Source organism: Anomalospiza imberbis, chromosome 2, assembly GCF_031753505.1.
Source record: "Anomalospiza imberbis isolate Cuckoo-Finch-1a 21T00152 chromosome 2, ASM3175350v1, whole genome shotgun sequence".
Taxonomy (NCBI): Eukaryota; Metazoa; Chordata; class Aves; order Passeriformes; family Viduidae; genus Anomalospiza; species Anomalospiza imberbis.
Window position 1 is genome coordinate 5,628,245 of NC_089682.1, and position 26,372 is coordinate 5,654,616.

General features: G+C 49.4%; 1 protein-coding gene across 1 annotated transcript; it reads left to right on the plus strand.

The window, feature by feature from the left end:
• Nucleotides 1-2,634: 2,634 nt before the first annotated feature.
• Nucleotides 2,635-5,398, plus strand: CRYAA (crystallin alpha A). Its single transcript, XM_068179657.1, has 3 exons — nucleotides 2,635-2,955; nucleotides 3,888-4,010; nucleotides 5,044-5,398. Exons 1-3 carry the CDS (start codon nucleotides 2,767-2,769, stop codon nucleotides 5,251-5,253), a joined length of 522 nt encoding a protein of 173 aa, XP_068035758.1. The 5' UTR covers nucleotides 2,635-2,766; the 3' UTR covers nucleotides 5,254-5,398.
• The last annotated feature ends 20,974 nt before the right edge of the window (nucleotides 5,399-26,372 follow it).

Consider the following 26,372-nt stretch of genomic DNA (forward strand, 5'->3'; position numbering starts at 1 on the left):
TAGACCATTGGAAGTCACATGTGATGCATCTCAGGAGATTGGTTTTTTCCCCCAGAGACATACAGGCAGTGTGAAGTCTGCATCAGATAAAAACCCTGTAAATGAAATTTACATTTCAGTGAAATATTTTTGCCCACAAAAAACAAAAATGTCTGTCCAAGACATATGGATATGGTTAATTCTAGGGAAAGCCATGAAAATGTAGGTCCAGAAGAAAGTAAGACATAAAACCACAAAGTTGGCTGATGCTTTTCACTTATTTGAGTGTGTGGTAACATACATAAATTCAGATAAAATTCAGTTGAAGACGTATTTCTCATTTTTCTCTAAGGAGCCAATTCCTTTCATCTCTCTGAACATACAGAGGGCTCTGGTTACCTGTATGTTGCCCAGAAAAGCTGTGGCTGCCCCATCCCTGGAAGTGTTCAAGGCCTGGTTGGATTTGGCTTTGAGCAGCCTGGGCTCCCTCCTTCCTCCTGGCCTCAATAATCCAAGGAATAATCTGGGGAACATGCTGGAGGTCAGAGCTCAAGGCTTTGGCAGTTTTATGAGGACTGAAGGATGCCCAGAGAGGATCCTGCCATTGTGTGCATTGCTCCCTGTGCTCCCACCATAGTCCCTGATTTGGGAAACACAAAGAGGATGTTCCCAACACACTTTAGGGATGACATTCACCCCTCATCCCCTCACCTGGGGCCCAAATGGTCTGTCAGCCCCTGAAATTTATTTCATTTTCTGTGTAAACACAGTTCCCACAGTTCCTCTACCAGCCAAATAAAAAAACTTGCTTTGCGTGTTCCAGTGAGTGCTTTGGGATTTGAACTTGTTCTTGTCTCTCCTCTCATTTTTCCTCTTATCCTGCACATCAGGTGATGCATTCTGCCTCAGATCACTGCTGCCAGTTGGATAAATACAGGTTAGCGGGTCTCTGGAACTGGCTGGCTGAGGAGAGATTTTTTTTCACTGCCAGGACAAATTTCACAGAGTTCTTGAAGAAAAATCTTGGTAGTACTTTATGACTTGTTTGCTTCCCCTTAATTCCTCAAACAAAATGACAGATTTGATACAATGGGAGTAAATGAGGGCTTAGGTCTCTCTCTTGTGGTTTTTCCCTCCATGGCTTGAGGAGTGCTTGATCTCTTTTTGACACCTGATTTTAGAAAATCTTTCATGCCTGAGAGCCAAGGCTGGACCATGGGGCCTTTTCTTGCTGGAAACCTAAACTCGTCTGTCTTCTTAGCAGTCTTTACTGTGGTTTGGGGTGTTTTTCTGCTCAAGTTTTTGCTTTTCAAGAAGGAAAGCCTCTGTAACAGGATCTTTTGGTTCCTACAATTCCTCCAAGGCCAAGGATTTTCCAAGGGCACATGGTGCCTGGATGCCAGGTGATTCCCAGCTGAATATCACTCAGTGATAGAAAAGCCTCAGTAGTTTTCTCAGTTTAGCTCCTCTGGCCTGGAATGATCTGGTTTCTCCCAAAGAAGAGGGCAGGATCTCAGCCACCCTTGGTTTCTTTAGTCCCTTGACAATGTGAGAGGATGACTCAGCCCCTCATATCTGAAGTGTCCTCTCCTCTTTTTCTTTTGCTCTCTGCTGACTGCAAAAGGTGCTGCGATGCACAAGACTCCCAGCACGGGTGCTTCTGCTGCTCAGAGGCTCCTGGAATGCAATCCCTGCATCTCTGGATGTGAGGGAAATGGGTTTTCAGCTGTGGCCACAGCCTGTGAGCCCTGCTTTGGAGCTGGAGCCTGGCTGCCCTTTCAATGCCCAGCCACCTCAGCTCTCTGGCAGAGCCTGCGGCTCCAGCGGCGGGCACGGTGCCCATTGCCCAGCAGCCCAGGGTGCCAGCTGACCCCTTAAAGGAGGCTTTAAGTGAAACAGAAATGAAAAACAGCTGTGACCAGAAATGCATGTTAAGCAGGATCTGTGCTGTGGCACCATGAGATAAATGGATCTCCCCCATCACTCCTAAATCAAAACAAGGACACTCTCAAGAGCAGCTTTGGGACTGATGTTACGGTTGGAGACCAAGCTTATTTTTCTTTCTTTCTTCTGCCAAAGTATTTTTTGTTGAAAGTTTTTGTTTTGTCAGACAAAAAATGATGCTCTGCATCATTTGTTAGTCCTGCTTCCCTGCCAGTCCTGCCATGATCCCTGTGCCACGGGCGTCAGGCCCCTCTTGAGTGGCAGAGGCACTTTGTAGCATGTTACAAAAAAGTTTCCCGTTCTTCAACTTGAATCTGACCATTTTTCCTTGCTTGTAAGAAAGCAATTTCATTTATTTGGAAGAAATATTGAGTTTCTGCTTCAAGGAGGGGCAGCAAAGAAGCAAATTAATGAAACCCAGGGTCAGGTTATGAAGACCCATTGAGCAGATCTCTTTCACAAGCATCTTTGAGATGCCCACCGGGGTGTCCTGCTCAGCCTGCTTGATTCCACAGGGGACGTGCCAGCACCCCTGGGCACCCCGTGCCTTGCAGCCTGCTGCCTGGCATCATCCCTCCAGGACATCTGGCACCGATTCCAACCAGACTGTCATTTCCAGGTCAGTCTCTGCATTTCTGCTGACCACGTTGCCTCCATCATGAGATCATGTCTTTCCAGAGGAATCCTGCTAATGCCTTCATTCTGCCAGGCCGGTATATATAGGGGGAGCTTCCCTGGGGCTGCAGTCCAGCCAAGGCCTCGCCGTCTCCCCAGCAGCGGCGCTGCCCCTTCCGTTCTCCCCTTGCAGCCACAGGTGTCAGCAGCAGCAGCAGCAGCAGCAGCATGGACATTACCATCCAGCACCCCTGGTTCAAGCGTGCTCTGGGACCCCTCATTCCAAGCCGTTTGTTCGACCAGTTTTTTGGAGAGGGTCTCCTTGAGTATGACCTCCTGCCTTTGTTCTCGTCCACTATCAGCCCCTACTACAGGCAGTCCCTGTTCCGCAGCGTGCTGGAGTCGGGCATTTCAGAGGTAAGGGCCCTTTGATTTCCTCTCCTTTCCTTCCTCTCCCTCCTTATGCCTCCAGCTGCTCCTCTCTACCCACATCTCACCCTGCTGTAGCCCCATGTGAGGGGATGAGGATGGCCCCGAGCCCACTGCCAGGCACAGCCACCCAGCCCTTCTTGGGCACAAAGGGACACCCTTGCTGGGGACAAAGCTTCCCTTTGAGAAACAGGAACCATTTTAGCTCCTTTGGAGGGTTGTTTCCAACACAAGAAGGCTGTTTTTATTGCTCTGTGCCCACCACCTGTGTAGTGAAGAAGAGCAAGGCTGCTCCCAGAGTAAGTGCCTGTGAGGGCAGCTCGCCATGGGAGAGGACCCTGGCAAGTGGGAGCTTTCTCCACCTTCTCCTCCACCTTGGGAGCTCGGTGGTTTTAGCAATCCCTGACTGAAGGATCCCGGAGCAATTTTCTGAAGGGAGCTGTAGGGGAATGTGTAGCTGTGGGGGCCATGATGTGAAATTCAGGTACAGGTGCTTTCTGCACCTCTCTTACTGCTTTCCTCCTAGAGCTACAACCACAACGAAACCATAAATCACTGAAAGGACAAAACACGTGCTACCAGAGAGGCTTACACTGGTTTCCATCGCCTCTCTGTGCCTGGTCCATCTGGCAGGTCACTGAGTGCTGAAAGGTCCCTGGCACAAGAATAGCAGCAAGGAGTAACACCTCTCCCCAGAGCAGGAGCCAAGGTGCAGACACCAGCCATGGCCTCCTGGTGACCCTGACACCTCCCACAGCCTTTCAATGTCCCTGGGTCCCCCCAATGGGAAGAAGACCCCTGCTGAGACCCATAGTCACAGAAGGACAAAGTGCCAGACCACCCCTTTTTTGGGTTTTTGTCTGTGATGATGTTGGCACACCTGGAGCTGGGGCCTCACTGTGTGACAATGCTCGTTTCAGGTGAGGTCTGATCGGGACAAGTTCACAATCATGCTGGATGTAAAACACTTCTCTCCCGAAGACTTGAGCGTGAAGATTATTGATGACTTTGTGGAAATCCATGGCAAGCACAGTGAAAGGCAGGTAAGTGAAGTGACAGTGATGGTGGAGGAGCTGGGGAGTCCAGCTCTCTTTTCCTTCTTTCCAAAGGTTCTCAGCTGAAGGAAAATAAGAGAATATATCAGAAGAAGGAGTTAATTATGAATTGTCATTATTGGCATGGCCTGTTTCCATAGAGCCCCCCCCGATATCTGACAATAACAAGCTAATCCACCTTTCTTTTGTTTATTTTCAATCATCATCTTCCATAACCATCAGATGACCGTGTCCATTGTTCACTAATCACACTGGGCCAGACGCAGAACATCATCTGGCACTGCTGAAGCATGGCTGAGTTTTCATAAGCCAAAACCCTTAGTGAAAACAGAGTTTTTATATGCCAATCTGGGAGAGAAAAGCAAGAGCAAACAAAACAAAAGAAAACCAACCAAGTGCCTCAAGCTTGGAAACTTTTAACATGGATGTCATGGAAATATCTGTGGGGGTCAAAAAGTGAATTATACCAGCAGGGGTTTAATTCTTTTCATACACATTTTTGGCCAGACAAAGCTCTAGCCTGGAAACAGTATGTATTTTTAAATATAGTTGTTATTATTCTCATGGCCAACTTTAAAAAAATAATGCACTTCTCATTCTTTTGGCCAAAAAAAGAAGGGGGCCAGGATTGTATACTTTGGCTGACACAGCATTGCAGCCTAGTAAATAAATACATGGGCACACACGTCCACCTTGCTTTTACCTTCCCAGGCCTCCAGACTTTGTCCCCAAGCATCCTTTGAAATCAGAGGTCTAAATCAAATCCCAACCTGGCATCAAACTTATGGCCAAAATCACACCCGGCTGCTGTGCTCAGCTCTTGCAGCTTCAGAGGTGTCATGGGGGACACCTGCCCCTACCAACCTGCAAAATTAAACCCAGCAGAGGCGTGCCCAGTGGTGCTGGCAGTGCAGTGTCACGACAAGCCAGGGTGGTTGTGGATCTCCTGGACAAAGGGAGGCACGGCGCAGTGCCGGGGAGTTTCTGACACACCTTCCCCCCTTTCCCCGCTGCCTCTCAGGATGACCACGGCTACATCTCCCGGGAATTCCACCGCCGGTATCGCCTGCCCGCCAACGTGGACCAGGCTGCCATCACCTGCTCGCTGTCCAACGATGGCATGCTGACCTTCTCGGGCCCCAAGGTCCCCTCCAACATGGACGCCGGCCACAGCGAGAGGCCCATCCCTGTGTCCCGGGAGGAGAAGCCCACCTCCGCGCCCTCCTCCTAAGCCCGCCGGCCACCACGGTGCGCAGGCTGCCACCACCTGCAGGTCTCACTCCCAGAGCCTTTGCGTAGATATCAGTGAATGTCTAGAGGGGTTTCTTCTGTTGGTTCCTCCCCCACTTTGTTTCCTCTTTTATTTTGTTTGTTTTCTTTTATTTTTGTTTTCCCCCTCTTCCCTTGGATGGAACGAGGGGCTGGGTGAGCGGCTGGTGGACTTGGAAGCTTAAACCTCGTGGGGATGGCATGGATGGCAATGCTGCCATGCTGCTGTACTTGCTGAAAGGGTCTTTGTCCAGTGCTGTAGCCCATATCCACCATCAGGTAGGAAGGAGAGCACGAGTAACACTGGCTGCTGGTGCACCCAGCCTTGAGGCAAGGCTTGGGACAGGGGAAAAGCCCTGCAGAATTGCTGTACCCCACTCAGAGTTAAACTGGTTACTCTCAAACAGCAATAGAGCCAAGCCCCACACTCAAGGCCACACGTCCGTGTGACAAACCTGCCATGAGTTCCTTGCAACCACAGGAGAAATAATAACAATAATAATAATTACCAACGATATCTCACCTTCCGGGGGTTGCAAAGTGTATTTTTTTTTTTCAGCAAAGTGTTTAAGTGTCTCTGTTCACACCTCTGCCCTGTCATTTCCCTTCGGGAACACGACAGGAGGACAAGCACGTCTTTCCACTGTCTTTGAAGGCCCTCAAGGGGAGAGAGGGGGGCTCACCACTGTGCAGAGGCTTCTCATCCCCAGCCAGCTCTCCCCAGCCTGTGCGTGACACACCGTGTCCCTTGCTCTCTCCTGTAACTCTAGGGTAGCTCCACCTCTCCCACTGGTATCTGGCGCTCAACCTGAGAACGTGGTCAGTGGCGGCCAATAAAGTGATATAGGAAACACGCAACCGGCCTTGGGGGTTTCATTTGTTCCTTTGTAAGGCTCTTGAAGGTCAGTGTGGTGCCCAGCACCACTTGGAGGATATGCTTTCCACTGCTGGAAGTATTTTTTGTGAGGATGGCTCGCCCTTTCTTTTGTGTTCCCGGTATCCCTTGTGCAAGCAAAACCAAAAGGATCAGAGAAAGAACAAAATTCAGCAGTCTGACCAGCACACCATTCCTTCAGACCACTGGGTCAGTACAAACAGCAGTTCAAACCTCATGCCCATGGAACCCCGTGACAGATTTAATCTGAAATTAATGATTAAAGTTGTTTGATGGCAGGGTGGATGGGGTGGAAGTACAAGCTCTCCCTGCAGTTGCCACGCATGAAATCCACAGCTCCAGTGTACGTGAATACCCAAGACTAAAGGTTTCAGCACTCATGCTCTGCTCAAATAGCTTTCCACACAGATGGATATCCAGGGTGTTCAGGAAAGGCCCCCACATCCCCATAATTTACCACATGGGTATAATAATCTCAGAGTTTTTGCTCTGCCAAAAAGCTGAGCCCACCAACCTCCTCCTCTTTGATGCTGATTAGCTGTGAAAAACAGAGGAAATAAATGCAGTTGTTTGTTGGTTGATTTTATTTTTCCTCAGTGCGTGGGCTTAGATATTAATATGAGCCATAAACACAGAAGCACTGAGACTATTTAAATTTAAAAGCCACTTACTTCTGCCATATCTAAGCCAAAACTCAGGGAGGGCTGAAAGTTAAGGAGCAGAGGCACCGCCTCTTATCCAGACAAAGTGAGTGTGCCCCAGGGCTCATCCCAGTCCCCTGCCTGCATCCCCTGAGGGATCATTACTGGGACCAGCATCACAGCACCTGTGGCAGAGGCTGGGAGTGGGACAAGGCTGCAGGAGGGGGGAAAGTGCTGCAGATGCAGGAGAAAGCAAAGGATGGAGATTACTGTCTGGTAATTAGAAAGCAATAAATCCCCTCAGCGTCTGACACTCTTTAAAAGCAAATTTTAACTGAGATTAATTACCGGGCAATCTCAGGGCTTTCTACCACAAATTGTGCAGCCCTGTTGTGTTTGCATCCCCGGGGGAAAGGTGTGAATGAGCGCACTTTGGAAAAGGGCAATTTCATTGCAGGAGGGAGCTGTAGCTGCAGGCATGGAAAGGGCATTTTAACTGAAGCTGCCTCTTTTCTTTGCCTGGTGCTAACAGGTCCCCAGACTCTGCTGCTTTCCCTTCAGATGCACCTTTTGCCAGAGCCTCGGTGCCTCCCTGCCATGTGCTGACATCTCTCTCCTTCCTGACAGAAACCCAGCAAAGCCAGTAGGAAAAAAAAAAAAAAAATCAAATCCCGGACATTCGACCCCCATTCAAACCTCTCAGACGTGTAAAAGTAGGGAAACAGATCTTGAGTGTGATCTGTGTGCAGATGTTACCTGCAGGTGCCTGAGCAGCCTGAGTGTCTGTCAGAGCCATGAAATGGCACTTGAGCCATTTGTGGGTCCCTGTTCATGCCTGGCTGGCAGAAAGTGAGAGTTTTGATAGGAAATGATGTCAGGAAATCAGGGCAGGTTTGAGGCAAGCCAGGAGCCACACAGAGGGGGCAGCAGCTCAGGATCCATGCTGCCCCTCACTTTTGGGGACACCAGGCCATGACTGACTCCCTGCTATGAGAAGGGATGATTTTAAAGCTTTTTGCAATCCCATAAGCGAATTAAATCCATAAGCAGCTCTGAAAGCCTCTGTGCAAGGACATTGGGGTGTCTGGTGGTGTTGTGTGTGGGACAGGGAATGTGTCCCCAAACCCAGAGCCCCTCTGACCCCAAAAGGCTCATCCACTTGCAGAACAGCTTGAGCACTGCCACTAAGGCCTGTGTGTCATGCAAAATATTTCAAATTTTTCACACAGAAGTCTTCCCAGTCACATCTGTCCAGGATATTCCTCCTCTTCTGTGCAAAAATTCATGTTTCCCTTTGCTGAGATTGTAATTTAAAGAAATTCTTGTTATTCATAACCGATGGTGGTTTCAGGAAAGAGCTCTTCACCACAACTTTCTTTGCAAATTCACCTATTAATAATGTGCTGATAACACTCTTTAAGGATCAACAAAATTTCTTGGAGGTTTTTTGGTTGTGAATTAGTCGATTTTATGATGGAGGGAAAGGCAGCAAAGGACCCTGCCCACAGGGAACTTCCAAAGTGTCTGGGCAGCTTGTGAAGCGTGGCCTTTAACCAGGGGCTGCTGCTCAGGGTGACCATTCATCCTTTTTGCAGTGTGTTTTTATTACCTGCCCTCCATTTCCACCCAGACCTGTAATCTCACTTCCCTACAGCAAAGCAGAAATGACTTTAGCTTCTCCTCCAGAGGAATTATCAGAGGGATCTCAGGAGGATGCAGCAGATGGTGCTCCAGGGACATGCAGCCTCCTCCAAGTAATTCCCCTTCTTCCCACAGGCCCCAGTGACTCAGTGGGGGTGGCAGTGACGTGGGGGACAGCAGCAGCTCCTGGTGCTGTACCTGCCCCCTCCCTTCCTTGGCACTGCCCTGCTTGGGCAGGGTACCTCTGCCAGGGTCCTGTTTCCTCCAAGAAAAATCCAGGAGCAAGAACTGGCAGGATCCAACCTGCAGGCCACCAGCCAGGAAGCTGTCCCTGAGCATTTGGGCCAGAGCTGCTGGCTTGTCACCAAGGATAAGGGGGATAAGGAGGATTCTCCTCGTCCTGTTCACCCAGAGCTCACACAGCCCTCTCTGCAAGGGAGCGGGCAGTTAAGGGATGCTGCATCCTCCCCACGCTCATCCTTTAGTTCTGGAATGTTGTCCCCTGGCTCCGGGCAGAAGGACAGCCCTGGAGACAGGGAGGGATTGCCTGACAAAGCCTTGTCCCCACGGGGTGGCAGCCTTGCCTGTGCTCTGGCACTCCCAAGGGCTCCGTCTCACCAGGTTTCAACATCTCCCCACAGAGATGGGACCCAGGGCACAAGGCAAGCAGGCACAAGGACCCAACCAGAGTTGCACAACTCTGGCATTTCTTGGTTTCTGATTGATTTACAAGCTAGCCAGTGCTACATAAAAACTGGGAGTAGCCTGAAAGTTTACCAGCATTTTTCACTCAAAGCAAATTCTGCTGCATACAATCTCTGTAATTCCTCACCTCCTTGGCATCATCATCAGGATTTGGGCCCTGCCACACAGGTCTCTAAATCTGGAATTAAAATAGCAGTAGCTGCCTGTGTTAGGAAAAAAAAAAAAGGATCCAAACACATAAAAAACGCCCCAGTATTCTCTCAAAAGAACACTGGGCACATCTTTGCAGTTTATTGCCGTGTTGGGCACATAAATCCGGGAGGTGCAGCCAGAGGAGAATGTAGTGATGTGGGCTGTGCCCCCCCAACTTGGACTTTGTCCCTCTGGTGTGACCTCTTGTCAGGACAGGCTTGGAAAGCCACCAGGGGAGCAGGTGCCGACCGTGTCCCTCATTTCCCAGCTCCTGATCTGCTGTGGGGCTTTTCCCAGGGGAAATGCAGTCAGGGCCCATCCAGAACCCACAGAGCAGGGCTGGAGCCTGGCTACATGGCTGGGGCTTCACTTGCAATTAACTGGCCCTGTTAATGAAAAATGTGAGCTTGGGACAGGCACAGATGTTCGTGGCATTTCTGAGAGAGCAGCACGAGTGGAATAAAAATGAAATCTCAGCCAGGGAGGCTGAGGCAAGACGATGGAGTGATGTAAGCTGACCAAAGCTCAGGAGACTTGTCTCTGCCTCAAAGTTCATCCTCCAGCTGACTTGCAGAGATCTACCCCACATCACGGGGGCCCTGAACTCCTTCTGAGTTTGTCTGCTTGGGGAAGGTGAGACCCAGCTGGCCCGGGGTGTGGGCAGAGATGATCCACAAGGCCCTGGCGACTCCTTGAAGCACTCATTGCTTCCAGAGTGGGCTGTGATGTCGCACGGGAGCTGTTTTGGGGTGGCTGAGGGTCACTCTGTGCCAGGCTCCAGAGGTGGGGAGGCAGTACTTGGGGTGGGCTCAGCACACGAGGGGCTCATGGACAGTGTGGCATTGCCTGGTGTGGGCTGGTGTGTCCCAGGGGAAAGGGAATTTCCATTATTTGCCCGTGGTGCTTTCTCTGCTAAAATTCCATGGCTAATCTGTCATGTCATTACCCCCGATCAGGGGGAAAGGAGCATTGCTTAATTCAGAGCCTGCTCTGCCTCCAGGTCAGCAGCGAGATCTGCACACTTGTGTATTTCAGTGTACACAGAACCCGCAGCATCCAACACGGCATTTGCTCACGGACAGCTTTATTTCCTCGGCGCCTTGAGCGCTGTGCTCAGAGATGCCGCACCCGAGCATTTTTACATACTCATCCAAGAATTCCCGCAGTTATTCCAAAGAGCCGGCTCTGGTCTCGCGTCCCGGTCCCTTCCCGATGCCTTCCTGCCGGCAGGACCCGGGACCGGCTCCGCTCCGCTCCCGGGAGGTGGCAGCAGCCCCTCGCCGGTGGGACCGAGCATCCTCCGGCTTGGAAGGGAGCACACGATGGGAAGGTCCCGCTCGGGATTTGCCAGCACCTCCTGTCCGTTCCTCCAGAGAATGCTTGGCTTTCCTTTTTCCCTTTCCTTTTTTTTCCCCCTCCCCTACCCCCAACAATAATTATTTCGCTTTTCTTTTCTCTCTGACAAGGTGCTCAGAGGGAGCAGAGCAGCACCATTGTCCGCGCTGTCTCCGTTTTCCACCCACTCGGGCTGATGTCAGCCCCTCGCTGCAGGGTTTAATGCATTGCTCTCTGCCTTCCAAACTGCTTATTTCAACAACTTTTCGTTTCCCATTTTTTCCATCTGCTGGGAAAATCACAGACCCAAAACGTGGCTCCCACCTCTGATGCCCTTTTCCTCCCCACTGAGCCATGCTGGGACATGGGACATGCAGGATCACCCTGCCACTGAGTCACCAGAGTGGAAACCAAAGGGAGCCCAGGGGAATAGGCCCCTCACAGTGTTTTGCAGGCCACTGAGGGTCAAAGAGGTCCCTTTCATTCCCCCCTTGTCCCTTGCATGAGCCCAGGACACTCTGCTGAGTCTTGCAGGAACAACGTTTGGCTCAGATGATGTTGATATTGAGATAACTCAGAGCTCAGAGCTGGGCTGTAAAGGCCTTTGAAAGTCTGCTTCATAGTTCTCAGTGCTGACAAAGGAAGGTCTGGGGTTTAATTTCCTGCCATGTTTTTGTTGTTATTGTTGTTTGTTTTTACTCAAAGGGAACTATTTGGCATGTCTAGCCTTGTCTCCGCTGGTTTTGCTGGAAGGCTCCTTGGGCTTTTCGGAGGATTTGCATGTTGAACTCTCTCACACTGTAAACAAAGCGTGTCAAATCCCTCCCAAGGATGCTGATTTTCCAAAGCATTCTTTAAGATCCTGACCTTTCTTCTCCGATAATTTATGAACTACTTCCAAACCCTCCACAAAACTGTAATGCAAACAGCCTGACTCATTTATGTGCTCCAGCAGGCCATAGGGGTAAGAACAGCTATACATAGCTTTGTTTCAGTCTCTGGATATGTCATTATCTCCCTCCCCTGTGAGGTTCATGACACCAGGATCTATAACCCTGTCCATGGGGCTGCAACCAGGAAGCCCAACAGGCTCATTCAGCCCCCGTAGCAATTTGGCTTCCCCTGAGATGATTTCTGCTGCTCACTGATTTTCAGCCTGTCAGCTCAAAGTCTCACCTGAATTTAATGCAAAACAAATACCCTGCCACATCAACACAGGGAAAATGGAATACGATGGGCTTAATTAGCACTGGCAGGGTGGTTCAGGCAGAGTCTGGGAAAGGATTTTGTAGAGGAGAGCAATCGTTCACAATTTTTTGCTGGGCTGTAGTTTCTCTAGCAGCACACACCAGAGATGACTTGCAAGCCTGCCAGGCTGGCTTTTCTCTTCCAGGCACTACTAATGCCCTGTCATTTTATCTCCTTATCATTTCAGCCTAATAAAAAGGGCAGCACAGCGTAAGAGAGGCATAGACTGGGATGCAGGGAAGGCTCAAATAAGTAATAGTATCAATGGGTGAGCTGGAGAAGTTGGCTATAACAATATTTCCATCTCCCTTGGAAAAAAGCAGCCCAGCCACACTCCACCTCTCCTAGGGAGCTGACAGATAACTCAGAGATAAAGTCTCCAGCTATAATATTATGTACATTTCAACTCCTTTATGCTTTAGTAACAGAAAAAAATCCAAACCAAAATACAGATTAGAGAACATATATGTATTTTTCTTATTTGATAAGATGAAGTGCAGGAGCCACTGCAGCACCTGAAATGCTTGTAAATACTCTCCAGTGGAGTGTAGCAGAATTCAGCTGTGGTCACTGTGCAGCTGGACTGTCCTGCTCTCCCTCCCACCAACTGATGCTCAGAGTCAGCCACTGAGGGGGGCTGAGCTGGCATTTGAGCTTCTCATTCACATTTTTTCACATTCAAATTGAAGGAGTTTGTCTCACTGTGTGACTTCCATGTTTGGGTCATTAACCAAGCAGCTGAAAATGCATTAATTAAACCAAGAGATTAAAAACCAAAAGAAAAACAACCAACCAACCAAAAAAGTAATTAAAATAAGACAGAAGAGTCTGACAGAATTTTACCTGCATGTTTTGGAGTAAGACAGCATAAATGGAAGGAAAACCTCACACCCACAGCACTTGTGATTTCATTTGCTCAGACTTTTCACTGCCAGCCCTTGCAGGAGGGGTTTGCAGCAGGGGTGATGTGGTGACAGGAGTCACTGAGGTGAGCAGTCACTGTGCCAAAAAAAACCCTCTCCCTGTGACCACCACAGCACTTGGGTCAGAGAGGGGTTCCTCACCACAGGATGAAGTCCCCCAATAAATCAGATGTGAACTCAAGTTTCTCAGGCCTCTGAGGTGAAGTGCTCTCCTTACCTTGGAGCAGAACCAGACCCTGAGGTCTCTGGCATGTTTTGCTGCAGCTGCAGTGTCTCAGGACACAGCCAGGTCAAAGGGTCGTAGACAGAGGGAATATTTTTCATTATATCCACTAGCACAGCTGGAAAAATTAGAGGAGATTTTGAGCTCTGAAGCCAATCTGCAAGTCAGTGAGGACTTTGAGAGATGAGCCTTGACTGTGGTGGTTATGGCAGGTTTGACATCATCCCCTTCCACTGCTGTGGCTTGGTCTGCCGGGGAGGACAGTGGCAGCAGCCACATTTCCCAGACCTTCTGCCTAAGTTTTCCTGCTTGATGCCTGTTCTGCAGCCCTTCCATGGGTTCACAGGTGCTGTCAGCACTCATGTGTCTGCCAGTGAATGGGAGCAGAGCTGGGAGACCATGCAACACCACCAGAAATCTGGTTTAACCACTTGTCTGATTAGTTCACTTCTCTGATAAACCTTAAAGAAAGAGAAGATGGAAGTCTGGACATTACAGAGGGGTAACGAGGTGGGTAGGATACAGTTAAACTGTTATTACTTCTTGTTATAAGATACACATGAAAATTTGGTATAATTCTTTATGTTAAAAAGTGCACTGTAGAGATACAGAATCCAGAAACCTGGCAGAAAACTCTTCTAGACCATGGGATTGCTTCAAGGCTGGATGCTGTGGGTGCAAAAGCTGCTTGGGTGGCTCTGGGCAGATGGATTACATGAGCTGAGGTGGCTGCACGAGCCCTGCACAGGCAGGGCTGGGACAGGGAGAGGGAATTATTGAGCCCCTTCACAGGGGAGACCAAAGTTTAAGTGTGACGAGATTTAAGAAGACAGAGGAGAGGCAGAAGAGGAGGTACATGAGGAAGGAACATTTGCAAGGGCAAGGACAAGGGGAATGGCTTTCAAGCTGAGAGTGAGTAGGTTCAGATCAGATATTAAAAAGAAATTCCTCCCAGTGAGGGTGGTGAGGCACAGGGTGCCCAGAGCAGCTGTGGCTGTCCCATCCCTGGATGTGCCCAAGGCCAGGTTGGATAGGGCCTGGAGCAGCCTAGGACAGTGGAAGGTGTCCCTGCCCATGGCAGGGGGGTAGAATGAGATGTTCTTTAAGTTCCCTTCCAAACCAGCCCAGGATTCTGTGATAAGCAACCTCAGGATATCAGCACTGACATCAGCTGGGAACACTCGAGGGCTGAGTGCCAGGATCTGTGTCTGGAGGAGGCTTTTGTGGTATTTTGGGCCTGGTGGGTGGGTGCCCTGGGAAAACGTGTGGGTGCTCTTACTCTTGTTAGGACTCTCTGGCAGCATCTGCTCACAGAGGATGGACAAACTTCAGACATGTCCTGCTGTGGAGAAAAATCACCTGGGGAAAGTCCCTGTAGCTAGAAAGCCAAAGACTCCTTGGGAAAGCCCCAGACAATCCCCAGCACGAGGTGGTGGAGAAGAGGCCACACGGGAGGAGATGAAGTTGTGCACAGGTGGAAACCCCCCTGCCCACCCCAAAGGGAGGGCCCAGGGGCTGGCTTTGGGCTGGGGGCACAGTGACACTACCTGGGGCATCTCCAGGGAATTAGCTGGGCTCCTGCAGGGAGAACATGAAGAGAGGGAACAACAGCCACTTTTTTTGTTGGCTGTTTGGGTTTTGTTATGAGTTATGTGCTCCACAGCAAAGCACAAATTTCCCTGCTCCAGAGAAACTCAGAGGTGTTTTTACTGGGTTCCCTTTGAATCCATCTCTCTCCTGGGCAGTGTCTTCCCCCTAAAGCCACTGCCTTTTGATCCATCCACCAATCCCTGGCAGTGCCCCACATCCAAACTGACTCCAGCTCTCACTCTGTGTCACCTCCCTCCTGCACACAGCTCCCAGCTGCCTCCAGCAGCTCGCTCCTGCTCACCTGTGGGACTCATTCCTGATGTTGCAGCCCCGGGGCAGCTGCTCAGCCAGGTGAATTTGGCAGCAGTGCTTTCCAGCAGAGCCATTTCTGAGCTGGGAGGGCAGGCAGAGAGCAGACACAGCTGGTGCATGCAAAGGAGGGCGCTGATCTCTGTGCTGTGCACGTGCAGTGGGAATGCCAAAGAAGTAACAGAATCACAGACTCACAGAGTGGTTTGGGTTGGAAAGCACCCTAAAGATCATCTATTTCCAACCAAGGGCCTGACTGCTGACATTAATTACACTGTCACTTCACCCTTGGTGGAATGGACACGGTGACACCACCACACCAGGAGCACTGTGGGGACAGCAGGCACCAACAATTCAGCTGAGCCTTGCAAAATGCCAGAACCTCTACGCAGAGCTTCCCCTTTCCATCTAAAATCACAGCTGAAAATAACCCTCCCTTCCAAAGGATGGCCCTGTTTGAGCCCTTGGTGTGCCCACGGTGCATGACAAGGGGGTTATTTATTGCCAGCGTGCTGAGAATAGGATTTTACAAGGAGAGGGAGGGTGACAAAGCCTATTCCCAGCACGCTGGGTCATTTGGACACCTGTTACTGAGTTAACCAGTGCACTCACATGCATCAGAGATGTATGGAGTTATCAAGTTATCTGCAACACTTCAGAGCCAACACACTGGCTGGTGTCCGGGGCTCCCCTTGGACCCTGCCTGCACATTTATTTTGCTTGCCAGTTTATATTTATTACATTTATATTTGCTTTGCCAGTTGGATCTGGCTTGGCAACAGAACTTCCCCAGCAGTTACACGAGTTTCCCTTCACTATTTTAAGAATCAAAGCCCCAGGCAAAAACCAGAAGGCTGCACACCAGTGGGACAGGTAAGGTGGAGGCTGCTGAGCTGCTGACCTGCCCTACTGGTGCACTTGGGAATGTCAGTGGGGAAGGGACTGCCTGCTTCACCCCATCCAGTCCCCTCCTGTCATGAGCAGCGACTTGAAAGCCTGTCCTGCCCAGCACGGCTCAAAGAACATTTTCTTCCCAAGCCTCAGTGCACCCTAGAATGCAAAGCACTTCCTGACCACCCTTGAGCCAACTTAGATCAATAGGGTGAAAGATCAAAAGATCCAAACTCTGCTGCTGGGCTGGGGTGGGGGCTGCAGGTCAGCTCAAGGGCCTTGCCAACATCCCATCTGGAGAGGGATGCTTGGAGATGACAATGCAGGGAGCAGTCCGCAGAGGAATAATCCTGCTTTCAGCTTGCTCATGCTTTTAGGAAGCTTGTAGGAAGTGTGGGGAAGCTCAAACTGGCATGCAGTGAGCAGGCAAGAAAGGATTTGGGATCAGGTTCTGAATGGCAAGCCCCACCATCCACGCATTTCCCACCCCTATTAAATACTCTTCTCCAGGCTGCAAGGATGGGATTCAGCTCTCCTAACTCTGGAGGCCTAGGGCAGGCATCTCACTCTCTGAGCTCGCTGTGCTTTTCTTCCTGGGCAGGCAGTGGAAAAGGAGCAGCTGCTCCATGGGCACACTCCAGCTAACCCACTCTTAGCCATCTCCACCAGGAAGGAGGTGTTGCTACCAGGATGGGCTCTGTGCTTGGGCCAGGGAGCACAGGAGGGGATAATTCATCTATATCTGAGTGGATAAATCTTATCCAAAGCACCCACCTGGTGCTTAGGAACACCTGAGTTCAGAAGACCTGCTGGATGACTTTGCTCCTCATCTGACTGCCTTGAAACCTTCCTTGTGGAATGATGAGTGCCAGGCTCTCTGTCTTGGTAGCATCCTGGAGCTCAGATGAGAGGGGTGCACAAGCACAGACTCATGCAGAGCCCATGTGGTGGTAGAGGAAGTTGTGACAGAAGTGTGAGGATTGGTAAGAAAGGAGAATAAATGGGAATATTGGTATGCAAAACTCCCAAAGGAGTAACCGGCAGGAGGGGGACAGGAGGGATGGCAGTTGTTGGTGGCACCTGGACTGGCAGGTCTTAGAGAAGCACAGCCAGGGACAGCTCCTCAGAACACCCAGAGTAGGAGACAAAGAACCCAGGGGACAAAACGCTGATGACTCACGGGGAGGTGTGGCTAGAAGGAGAGACTCATCAGAGCCTGATGAGTGAAAAACACCTCTGAGCCTGGACAGTGTCACTCAGGAGACTTGGTGAGGGCTAGGCAGCCAGTGCTCCTGGACCTCTGTGTATAGTAAAAAATGTGGGAAGAAATGATGTCTGCTCCAGATTGGGAGGCTGAAGGATAGCTTTATTAAAACTATACTATATTATATTAATATAATATTTAAAGAGAGACTATTTTATTCTACATACTTACTTCTTCCTTAACTGTCTAACTAACTCAAACTCGTGACTCTGCTGAGAGCCCGAGCCACAGCTGGATCCATTGGTCACTGACCCCAAACAACCTTCACCAGAATCCAACCCAGCAATCACTGCAGGTAAACAATCTCCACACCACATTCCACATGGGGAAAACAAAGGGGCAGAGAGAAAGATTGTTTTCTCTTCTTCTCTCTGTGCTTCTCCAAGAAATCCTGAGAGACAGAATTATGTATCTCTGTCCAGAGACTGTGAATGTCACACTCTGTGCCAGCATGAGGAATCATGGCCATACCAGGTGGATACGAACTCCCCAATGCTTAGGGTTGTGTGACTACGAGAGCATGAGGGAGTGACTTTCATGTTATTTAAAAATAAATCACTCTTCTCCTCTTATCAGGTCAGGCATTGAACTTTTTTGCATTTTTATTCATACTGCAGCATTGTTTCCTACAGCAGAGAAACAAGTCTTCACATGGAAATGGGCTTGGATACAGTCTCTGGTCCTGGAAAGGTCTTAAGGCATTCTGGTGGATTGGTGCTTCCAGTGCCTCTGTGGTGTTAAGCTCCATCAGAGTCTAAGGTTACCCTAAATTTCCAAGTGAAAGGCGTTGGCTCAGGTTTGCTTGAGACTTGGCCTTGGCTTGTCTGACAGGTCTGTGAATGCCTAAAACCCTTCAGCTTGGGCTCACTTGTTTTACAGGCTCCTGATGAAGTACAAGAAATTCGCTGCTGCCCTGATCACAGACTACTCTGAGCTGGAAGGGAACCACAAGAATCATCACAGCCAGCTCCTGGCCCTGCATGGGACAGCCCCAGGAATCCCCCCGGTGCCTGAGGGTGTTTTCCAAACATGTGCACAGCCAGCTATGCCAGTGCAGTGTTGGCAAGGGTGGATCTGGAGCCCTTGGGCTGCTGTGCAGCCCCTTGGTCTGTGATTCCCATCCCTATGGAAAGCCTGACTCTGGGCTTCCGCTTTTGCCTTGAATCTATTTTTCCTTGGAAGTTTAAAGCAGAGATTCCCATAGGAAAGGTGCCTTCCCTCTTTGGTCTGAAGCTGGCTCAGCATTTTCTGAGTGATGACCTGGAGACAAACCCCTGGGAAGCAAGGCAGAGCGAGGGGGCAGTGTGGGTTGGATTGCCAGGCTCTTTGCGCACTGGGATAAACAAGCCAATGGAATGTAATGTGTATTCCAAGGCTGGATTTTCTACTTCCATGTCTGTTAAAACCCTGCCCTGTTCAGCTGCACACCTTTATCAGTGTTGCCATATTTCAGACATCCTTCTCCACGTGGGGTTATTATATAGGACCTCCAAATTTTTCGGTATCCCCCAAGATTTTCTTAATTTTTTAACACACATACACTTTAGAAATTGAGAAAAAGGTGAAACCCAGACCAGCTGAACCAATGAGGCATTCGGCTAAACACAGCCCTTTTGTGCAAAGGCCAGGCACAGGAATGGCTTTGCAAAAATCTTACCAAACACGAATTGAAAAGACTGGAAGTAGTTTGCAGACTTTTGTTCTTGATTTTTCACTTTTTGTGGTTTAACTTCAGCTGGCAAATAAGCCCAATGGAGCCCCACACAACCCCACAGCAGCCACTGTGATGAAAATTAACTCTACCCCAGCCAAAACCAGCACATCACCTCACCTGCCACATGGTGCAAGGATCAAAGACTTTTGACACATCCCAGCCATTCCTGGAGACAGGCTTGAAAGGAGATTAACCTTGGTTCTTCAAAGCCTGAAAGCCAGAGGGATATTTGATCAGGGCTGTATTCTGCCAAGCTCCAGAGGGAGGCAGGTGGATGCTTTGGCTCTCTTGCAGATGTGGGGGAGCACTGTGGGTTTGTACTTCCCACAGAGGCCAGCGAGACCTCTGGAGATGCTGCTTTAATTCCCTCAAATGGCTTTGGCAGACTGTGGTCAAATGGCTTAAAAAGAGGGGCCACCCAGAAATGAGGCAGGATGCCCCCCCTGGGGGCAGCCTGAATGTGGCAAAGAACCAAGAGACAAGTGGGGAAGAGAAATGTGGGTTAGACTGGCAGCTTTAGAGGAGACCAGAGGCACAGCGTGGACTTTGCTGTGTTTGCACGCACAGGGGAAGGATCTGTAGCAGTATTAAACAGGAATTGCTGCTCTGACAGGACACTACCACATGGACTGTGGAGGAGTGAGCCTGCATACTCTAACAGGCTCGGAAGGTTTATTCCAAGTCTTGCAGATGTGGGACTGTTGACACAAACCTAGAATTGGTACCTCTTTTGGAAAATTACCATTATGAGAAGACTCATTAGGGATTATATTCTCATTTCCTTTCTGGCACCAAGTCTGCCAGCTAAAACAGACTGTAGGATGCTTTTCACTGATAGGGGAAGATACATCCCTGCATTTTAATTTAAAAGCATAAAATATTTTCTTGTTTTTTAAAGCAACACAAGTAATTTTTCTGCATTGTGGCTGTAGAGTAGGCAGGATTTTAATTATTGAGTTTCCACAGGGCAGCCTTAGGTCTTGGTGGGATTCTCCCAATGGACAGGCTGAAGGTTTTGTTTCTGCTTTGAGCTGTGCTCTGCAGGATTCCCCAGGTTTCAGGTCTAGTTACTAACCCTGAGGTGCCTTACAAAGGATTGTAAAGGTTCAGGAACCCTGAGGTGAGACTCACATGAGTCTAGGCCGAGTTTAAGAAATCTCTCTGGTTCTTAGGAAGGTCCCTTGGGTCAAGCCAGGCTGAAGGTCCAGAGCTTTGTGACTGAGGCACAGTGAAACGTGAGGGCTGTGCCAAGCCCCAGTGCCCAGTGGCTGTGCTTTGCACAGCTTTGAAAATGAGGATTGAAATAAATCATCTGAAAATGAGGATGTTTCCTTCTCCACTGTATAACCCAGCTTTGCCAATGGGATTTTGGAGAGACTTTAGAGGACTAAAGCTTCTCCCTTGGCTTGGGCCCAGCACAACTCTTTTTTGTCCCAGTTAGAAAATGGCCTTGCCCTGAGGGCAGAGATGTTTCCATCTCTCCTCACTGCTGCAGTGCCCTGAGAGCACACATAACGAGATAACATTGTGTTCACAATAAAAAATGCTCCTAATTCATGGTACTGCAAACCTGTGACAACTGACCAGCAGCCTGTGCTCTTGGGGAAAGAAAAACAGCCCTGACCCTGGCTCGGGGGCACGAGCCCAGCTCCTGTCACTAGCCCAGCTCCTGTCACAAGCCATTGGGAGCTGGCAGCAGATGCTGCTCTTGAACTGCACATTCACAGGGGGACCAGGGTGTTTCCATGCCTGGCCACCCAGGTCTGGCACTGCAAAGCCCTGCCAGAGCATCCACAGGTGGTTTTGCCTGTTGAATGCTGCCTCCTTCTTTGGAAGGGCTCAGTACACTGCCACGGGTCAGCGCTGAGCAAAGCACGTGGCTGCTGCTTTGTGTTTGACACAGGTCACTTAATCCAGGTGTTCACAGGCACAAATATAACGTGGGAGAGCCTGGAGATTCCTCTGGCTCAGGGTCGTGGGCAAGGTCAGCTCAGTGAAGGTCAGTGAGTTTAGGCAGACTAAAATCAGGGCTTGTCTTTTCTCTGAAGAAGGGCAGAAATTAGAGCCAGACAATTTTTGGAGAAGCCAGGCAGCCCCTGCTCTGTTTCCTCCTGCTCCCACTCTGCTGGGTGACAGTGTCTGGCTGGGGCAACCTGGAAATAAATATTTCCAGTTTAAAAGCACCTGTGCTCAGCAGTATTCAGGCAGCTTATTCCCCACCGAAATCAGGGCAGGCAAAAGAAGTGCATTTGGGGTTTCTAAGTGAAATGTTGGCACCTCAACCCACCCTAAGCATGTTTATGGCTTCCAGCGGAGGCTGGCAGCTCCCAGTATCGAGCCAAGGATGGGCCACACGCTGCTGTGGCCGCGTGCTGTGGAGTCTCAGTCGGGCTGGGGGCTGATGTGCTGTGGAGCGGGGCCAGAATGCCAGGGCCCAGCATTCTGACACGGTTCCTGCCTGCCCTTTGCTGAGACAAAACTCTCCAGGTGACGTTGGGGCAGATAGAGGTAAAAGTCTTTAGGATTTAAAGAGAGTTAGAGATTCCTTTTAATTGTGTTCCTGCCCATGATCCTCTTACTTGTTTAGAGAAGGTATTTGAAACAAATGAAGGTTCCTGCTTTGCTTCAACTGTCTGACACATCCCATCCTCTCTCCTCCTCCCCAGAGAGCCCTGCTGGCCCTCCTGCACTGTGCTGGGCTGTGACCTCCTTCCCAGCTGCACTTTTGACTGGGGCCACAACTTGCTGGAAACTTTTCTAAGGATTCCCATGAATAATAAATCAGAACAACAGAATCAGACAAAAAATTAATTGTTTTTCCATCTGTTGAAAGTAAAAAAAAAACAACTCCCCAGCACCCTCTTTCATTAATCAGTCTGTTTTCTATCTGCTTTTGACCCTCACCTGCTTTATTTAAGAATAAAATACAGTCAACTGTTTTGATTAGCTATTGTTGAGAAACTATTAATTCAAGGAAATGTTTGCAGTGGAAGGAAATTTAAGTCAAGGAGCATTTAACCTTGGAACAATCCTGGGAGCAGTGGGAGTGTCTGCAGGGCTGTGACACCCTGGTCCAGCACACCCCAGGAGGCAGCAGGAAGGGAAGGAGTTGTCCATGAAATACTCAGTTATTCCTGCTCTCCAGAGCCAGAAAATCCATGGGAAAAGGTCCCTTCCCAGGTGATTTGGGGTTGTTGCTCTGTCCCAAAAGAGAACAGGGGGACAAGAGTGAGAGTGATCCCCTGCTCCACACCTTTATACAGGGTGGGAGCATTTTCTGACTTAGATGTTTTGTCCCAGAGGGTGTCTGAAAGCAGCCAATTCCTCAGATTTTCTCTGCTAATGCTGATATATGGTGCAATCCACGTGCAGATCCTGATGGCAAACACTGCAGTGCAAGGTGGGATCCACATTCAGGGTTTGATCCACCTGGAATCACAGAGGCCATTTGCAGATGTCCCCACCATCATCAGTTGTCAGGAATACCTCAATCACACAACAGGGCCTCCTTCAGGAGTCATTTCTGTGTCTTGATGGAGACCCTTTCCTCCCCAGAGTCCTACATCTGTAAGTCCTGGGGTGACAACAGGCAGACAGATCTCCTCGAGTGCTTTTCCAACTCATAGCCCAGCTTAGTTGGAATAAAATGCTAATAATAATAGTAAAAAGCAATAGCAATAGTAATAGTATAAATAACTGTATAAACAACAACAAATATAATAGAGATGAAAATATAATAGAGATGACAGGGAAAATCAAATTCTTTGTCCTGAGAAATGCAGTTTCCACCTACAACAATCTAAAGTCTTGCTTCTGGAAAACTTCTGCAATGCCTCTCTTGCTTCAAGCATTCCAGTGCCAGCAGGAGCCAAGTAGGAGAAGTGAGAAGGCAAAGCAGGAGCAGATGTGACAGCAAAGACTGAAGTGATTTTAATTTGCCCAGACAGCCCTGCCATCCCTGCCTGCCCAGAGGACACTCCTGTTAATGGGATGGGTGGCAGGTCCTGACCCCGGCCCTCAGCCAGGGAAGCTGCACACATCCCTCCCCTGGGAGAGATCCACATCCACCCCAGAGCATGGATCCCTCACCTGTGGGGCTGAGCAGCTCAGAGGGGAGGAGGAATGGGGAAAGAGGGGCACAAGGAGGGATCAGGTGCTCCCAGGCCCTACTGATGTGTGTGCTTTGCTCAGCACCAAAGGCAGGCAGGGACAGGGACAGGGACAGGGACAGGGACCCTCAATTTCTCTGGAAACATCACTCTTGAGCGTGGCCATAGAGGAAAATCACAGAATCAATGAGGCTGGAAAAGACCTCTGAGATAAAGTCCAACTTTTGACTGAACACCACCTTATCAACCAGACCGTGGCACTGAGTGCCACATCCAGTCCTTCCTTGAGCACAGAGCTGTTCAGGCTGTGTTGAGGGACAGGTACCCTCTGTTCAAAGGCTTTCAGAAAAAGCAAATGCCACAGCCTTCCTCCTAGCCCATATTACATGCCCAGGTTCCCTCCTTCTCCCCCTTCCAGCTATATTTAGTCTGAGCAGCAGACATGGAAAGACACTCCAGACAAATCCTTGTGCAATCCACAAATCGCTACCTGGGCTGATTGCTCAAGTTGCCTTATTAGCATCACACCTGCTTTAAGCACCACGGCTACCAAATTAGATGGGAAAAACATGCAAATGCTGTGTAGCTCTCTGGCAAATTAGCATGCTTCCTGCACAGAGGTGGAGATGCTTGGAGTGGGGAGAAGTAGTAATGTCTTCGTTTGGTTAATTATCAAAGCAATTATATCAAATTAGGAGAAGGGATTGCTTTAAAAAAAAGAGCACAAGTATCAACGTTGTCATATTGACTGGCTGCTGTAAGGGTGGCACACAGAGCAGCTCCTCTGTATGGCCACAGGTGTCCATGAGGAGGTTTTGCCATCTAATCACCGTTTTTAAATTGTTATTTGATTGAAAGTTCCCAAGATTACTTGTCTTTTTTTTTTTTCCTCTTTAAGATAAAGTCACAGTTTTTTAGAAAGAGCCCAATGGGGAGAAAGGAAACAGCAACTTTTGAGCAGTTGCATTATCAGCAAAACCCACTTGCTGCAGCAGTGGGGATCTCCTGCTCCTCTTTCCCAAACAAATGGCTCAGCCAGCCCCATTGGCTGTCCCACCCCTCTGGGAGCAATAGCCTTCAGCTCTTCTGTTCCCTGAAGCATCTCTGCTGTCCTCAATGGCCCCTAAATCTACGGGTCCGTTTTCTCCTCGTGTCTGCACTGTCAAAGCACTGAAAGCTTCCATACCTTTCTTCCCAGGAAACCACAGCAGTTACCTCAAACCATCTGATATCTTTTTAAAATAAATGCAGACGTGTAGTTCTGCTAGAAACCAAGAGCTGGAGGGTCCTGGCAGTGCCCTCTGTTATTTTTGGGGCATCCCAGAGGGCTCCTGCCTGGGAAGTGGCTGTGCTGCCTTGCCCTGTGTGCTCCCCACAGTTCCTGCTGCAGTGCTGGGAATGGTCCCTCCTGCCCAGTCCACCAGGAATGGGAGGGTGAGCTGGTGCCTTGTGCAGGCTGCCCTAGAGCAGAGGCTGGACAGAGCTAAAGAATAAAGCAGGGATTTATGAAAAGGCCTCCATGGATGCACCTTGGGCAGCACCAGAGCCCAGCCAGGGCTGCACCCAAGATGAACCCAAATGGTCCCAAAATGCACGAGCGCTCCCGGGGGCTCTCACTGGGATCAGCTCTGCTCCATTGGCACATTGGAGTTCATTGTCCCATTCCAGCTTTAGCCCATGCAGTCCCATCCTGCTTGTTTTCCTCTCTCCAGCCCACGTTGTTTGTGCTCTTGGGATGAGATTTGGATCATTTGTCCTTGGTGCCCAGCTGGAGAAGGAATTGTTTTGTCTCCCTGCTCTGTGCAGAGAGCTCAGCATCCCCTAATAGGAAGCCCAGACCCACACACTAAAGCAGCACAGAATCTGAAAAATAAACAAGCTCAAACCTGAGGCATCAGAGTGTGCAAGGAGCAACCAGCTTCATCCCTCGAGGAAACACTCCCTGAGTACCCAGAGCATGAGGAATACACGTGTCTGACACCTGGGACCAGGCTTACGGACCTGCTGCTCCCTGCAAGAAGAGGTTTGTCCTCTGGAAGTGGGCAGCAGGGCCAAAAGAGCTGCTCACTTCAGAACTGCCAGCCCGTGTGCTCCCTCTGTTCGGGATGAAATGCTCTGACTTCTGTCCCTGAGGAATACTGCAGGCAGCTGTCTGAAAGCGCTCCCCTTCCTTCGGGATGGCCTCAATTTTCATGCCTGCTTGCTGGAGTCTTAAAAGCTTGTTTTCAGTCGGGTATGCTTACAAAGCTCAATTAGCACTTTGCACGCATTTGATCAGGTGCTAATTTAACTCAGGGGACGATTTACCTTCCAAAATATATGGTAATAGTTCTCTTCAAGAAAAGAAAAAACAAAAAACAAAAAGAAAAAAAAATTTAAGGGGAGGGGGGAGGGATGACGAGACAGGATAGAGAGAAAGCAGCAGATAAATTATTTTTAACTGGATCAAAATGATAACATTCCTTTTCCAACTCATCCCTGGCTGAGTCATGCAAATCATCCTGAATGTGAGGATGTGCAGCAAGGACAGCAACAAGCTTGGGGAAAGCAGGGCTGGAGGAGCACCCAGGGGTCTGCACCATCCCTGGGTAGCTGCCCTGCCCTGCCCTGCCCTGGCAGAGTCCTGCCATTCCCAAACCCTTCCTGTCCCACTGCATCACCTGGCCCCAAAATATGGGATTTCTATCTATTCCCTCTAACTGAGGGCATGCAGTGGATGTACAAACTGTTGCATGGGGTCAATAATATGTCCTTAATCTGGACAAGTGGGGCACAAAAGCAACTCTTACAGCAGCCTTGCCAGGGAGGTGTTGTAACAGCACCACAACCTCACCCTTTTCACCCTTTTCTCAAATGGCACTTTTTTTTTTTAATTACCTTTTTTTTTTACAGAAGCTCTGATCAAGGATCAGCTGATTCAGCAATTAGTTGTTGAATCTCTGGTAACCACCTAGCACGTGGAGGGGTTTATTTCTCACGGGCCTGGTGTATCTGGGAAAATAAAATCTGGTTGGGGGAAAAAAAAAAAAAAAAAAAAAAAAAGGGTTCTTGGAAGCTCCCCAAAATCTGAGGAGTGTGAACATCACTGGTCACTTCCAAGAGCTTTTGTAAATCACATTGCCTGGCACAGCTGAGCCCTGGATTTGTAGAAACTCCATAAAAGAGTCAAGGTTTTTTTTCCACCCTCATTTTATATATCTTAGGCTGCAGCAATTCCATCACTGCCTCAGATAGTTATTCAACAACTGAAAAATTTCCCTGCCAGAGATATTCCCCAGTCCAACAACATATTTCACATCACTTTTTGTTTTATGCAGGATTTAAAAAGCAAGTTTATGAGCGTGGAGACTGAGCCTAGCAGATCCCCTGCCATTCTCTCCTCTGTGATGCCACCCTCCAGA

Coding starts and splice junctions, on each gene's coding strand:
- CRYAA (XM_068179657.1), top strand. CDS start 2,767: ATGGACATTACCATCCAGCACCCCTGGTTCAAGCGTGCTCTGGGACCC. Junction 2,956..3,887: donor TGGAGTCGGGCATTTCAGAG/GTAAGGGCCCTT, acceptor TGCTCGTTTCAG/GTGAGGTCTGATCGGGACAA. Junction 4,011..5,043: donor GCAAGCACAGTGAAAGGCAG/GTAAGTGAAGTG, acceptor GCTGCCTCTCAG/GATGACCACGGCTACATCTC.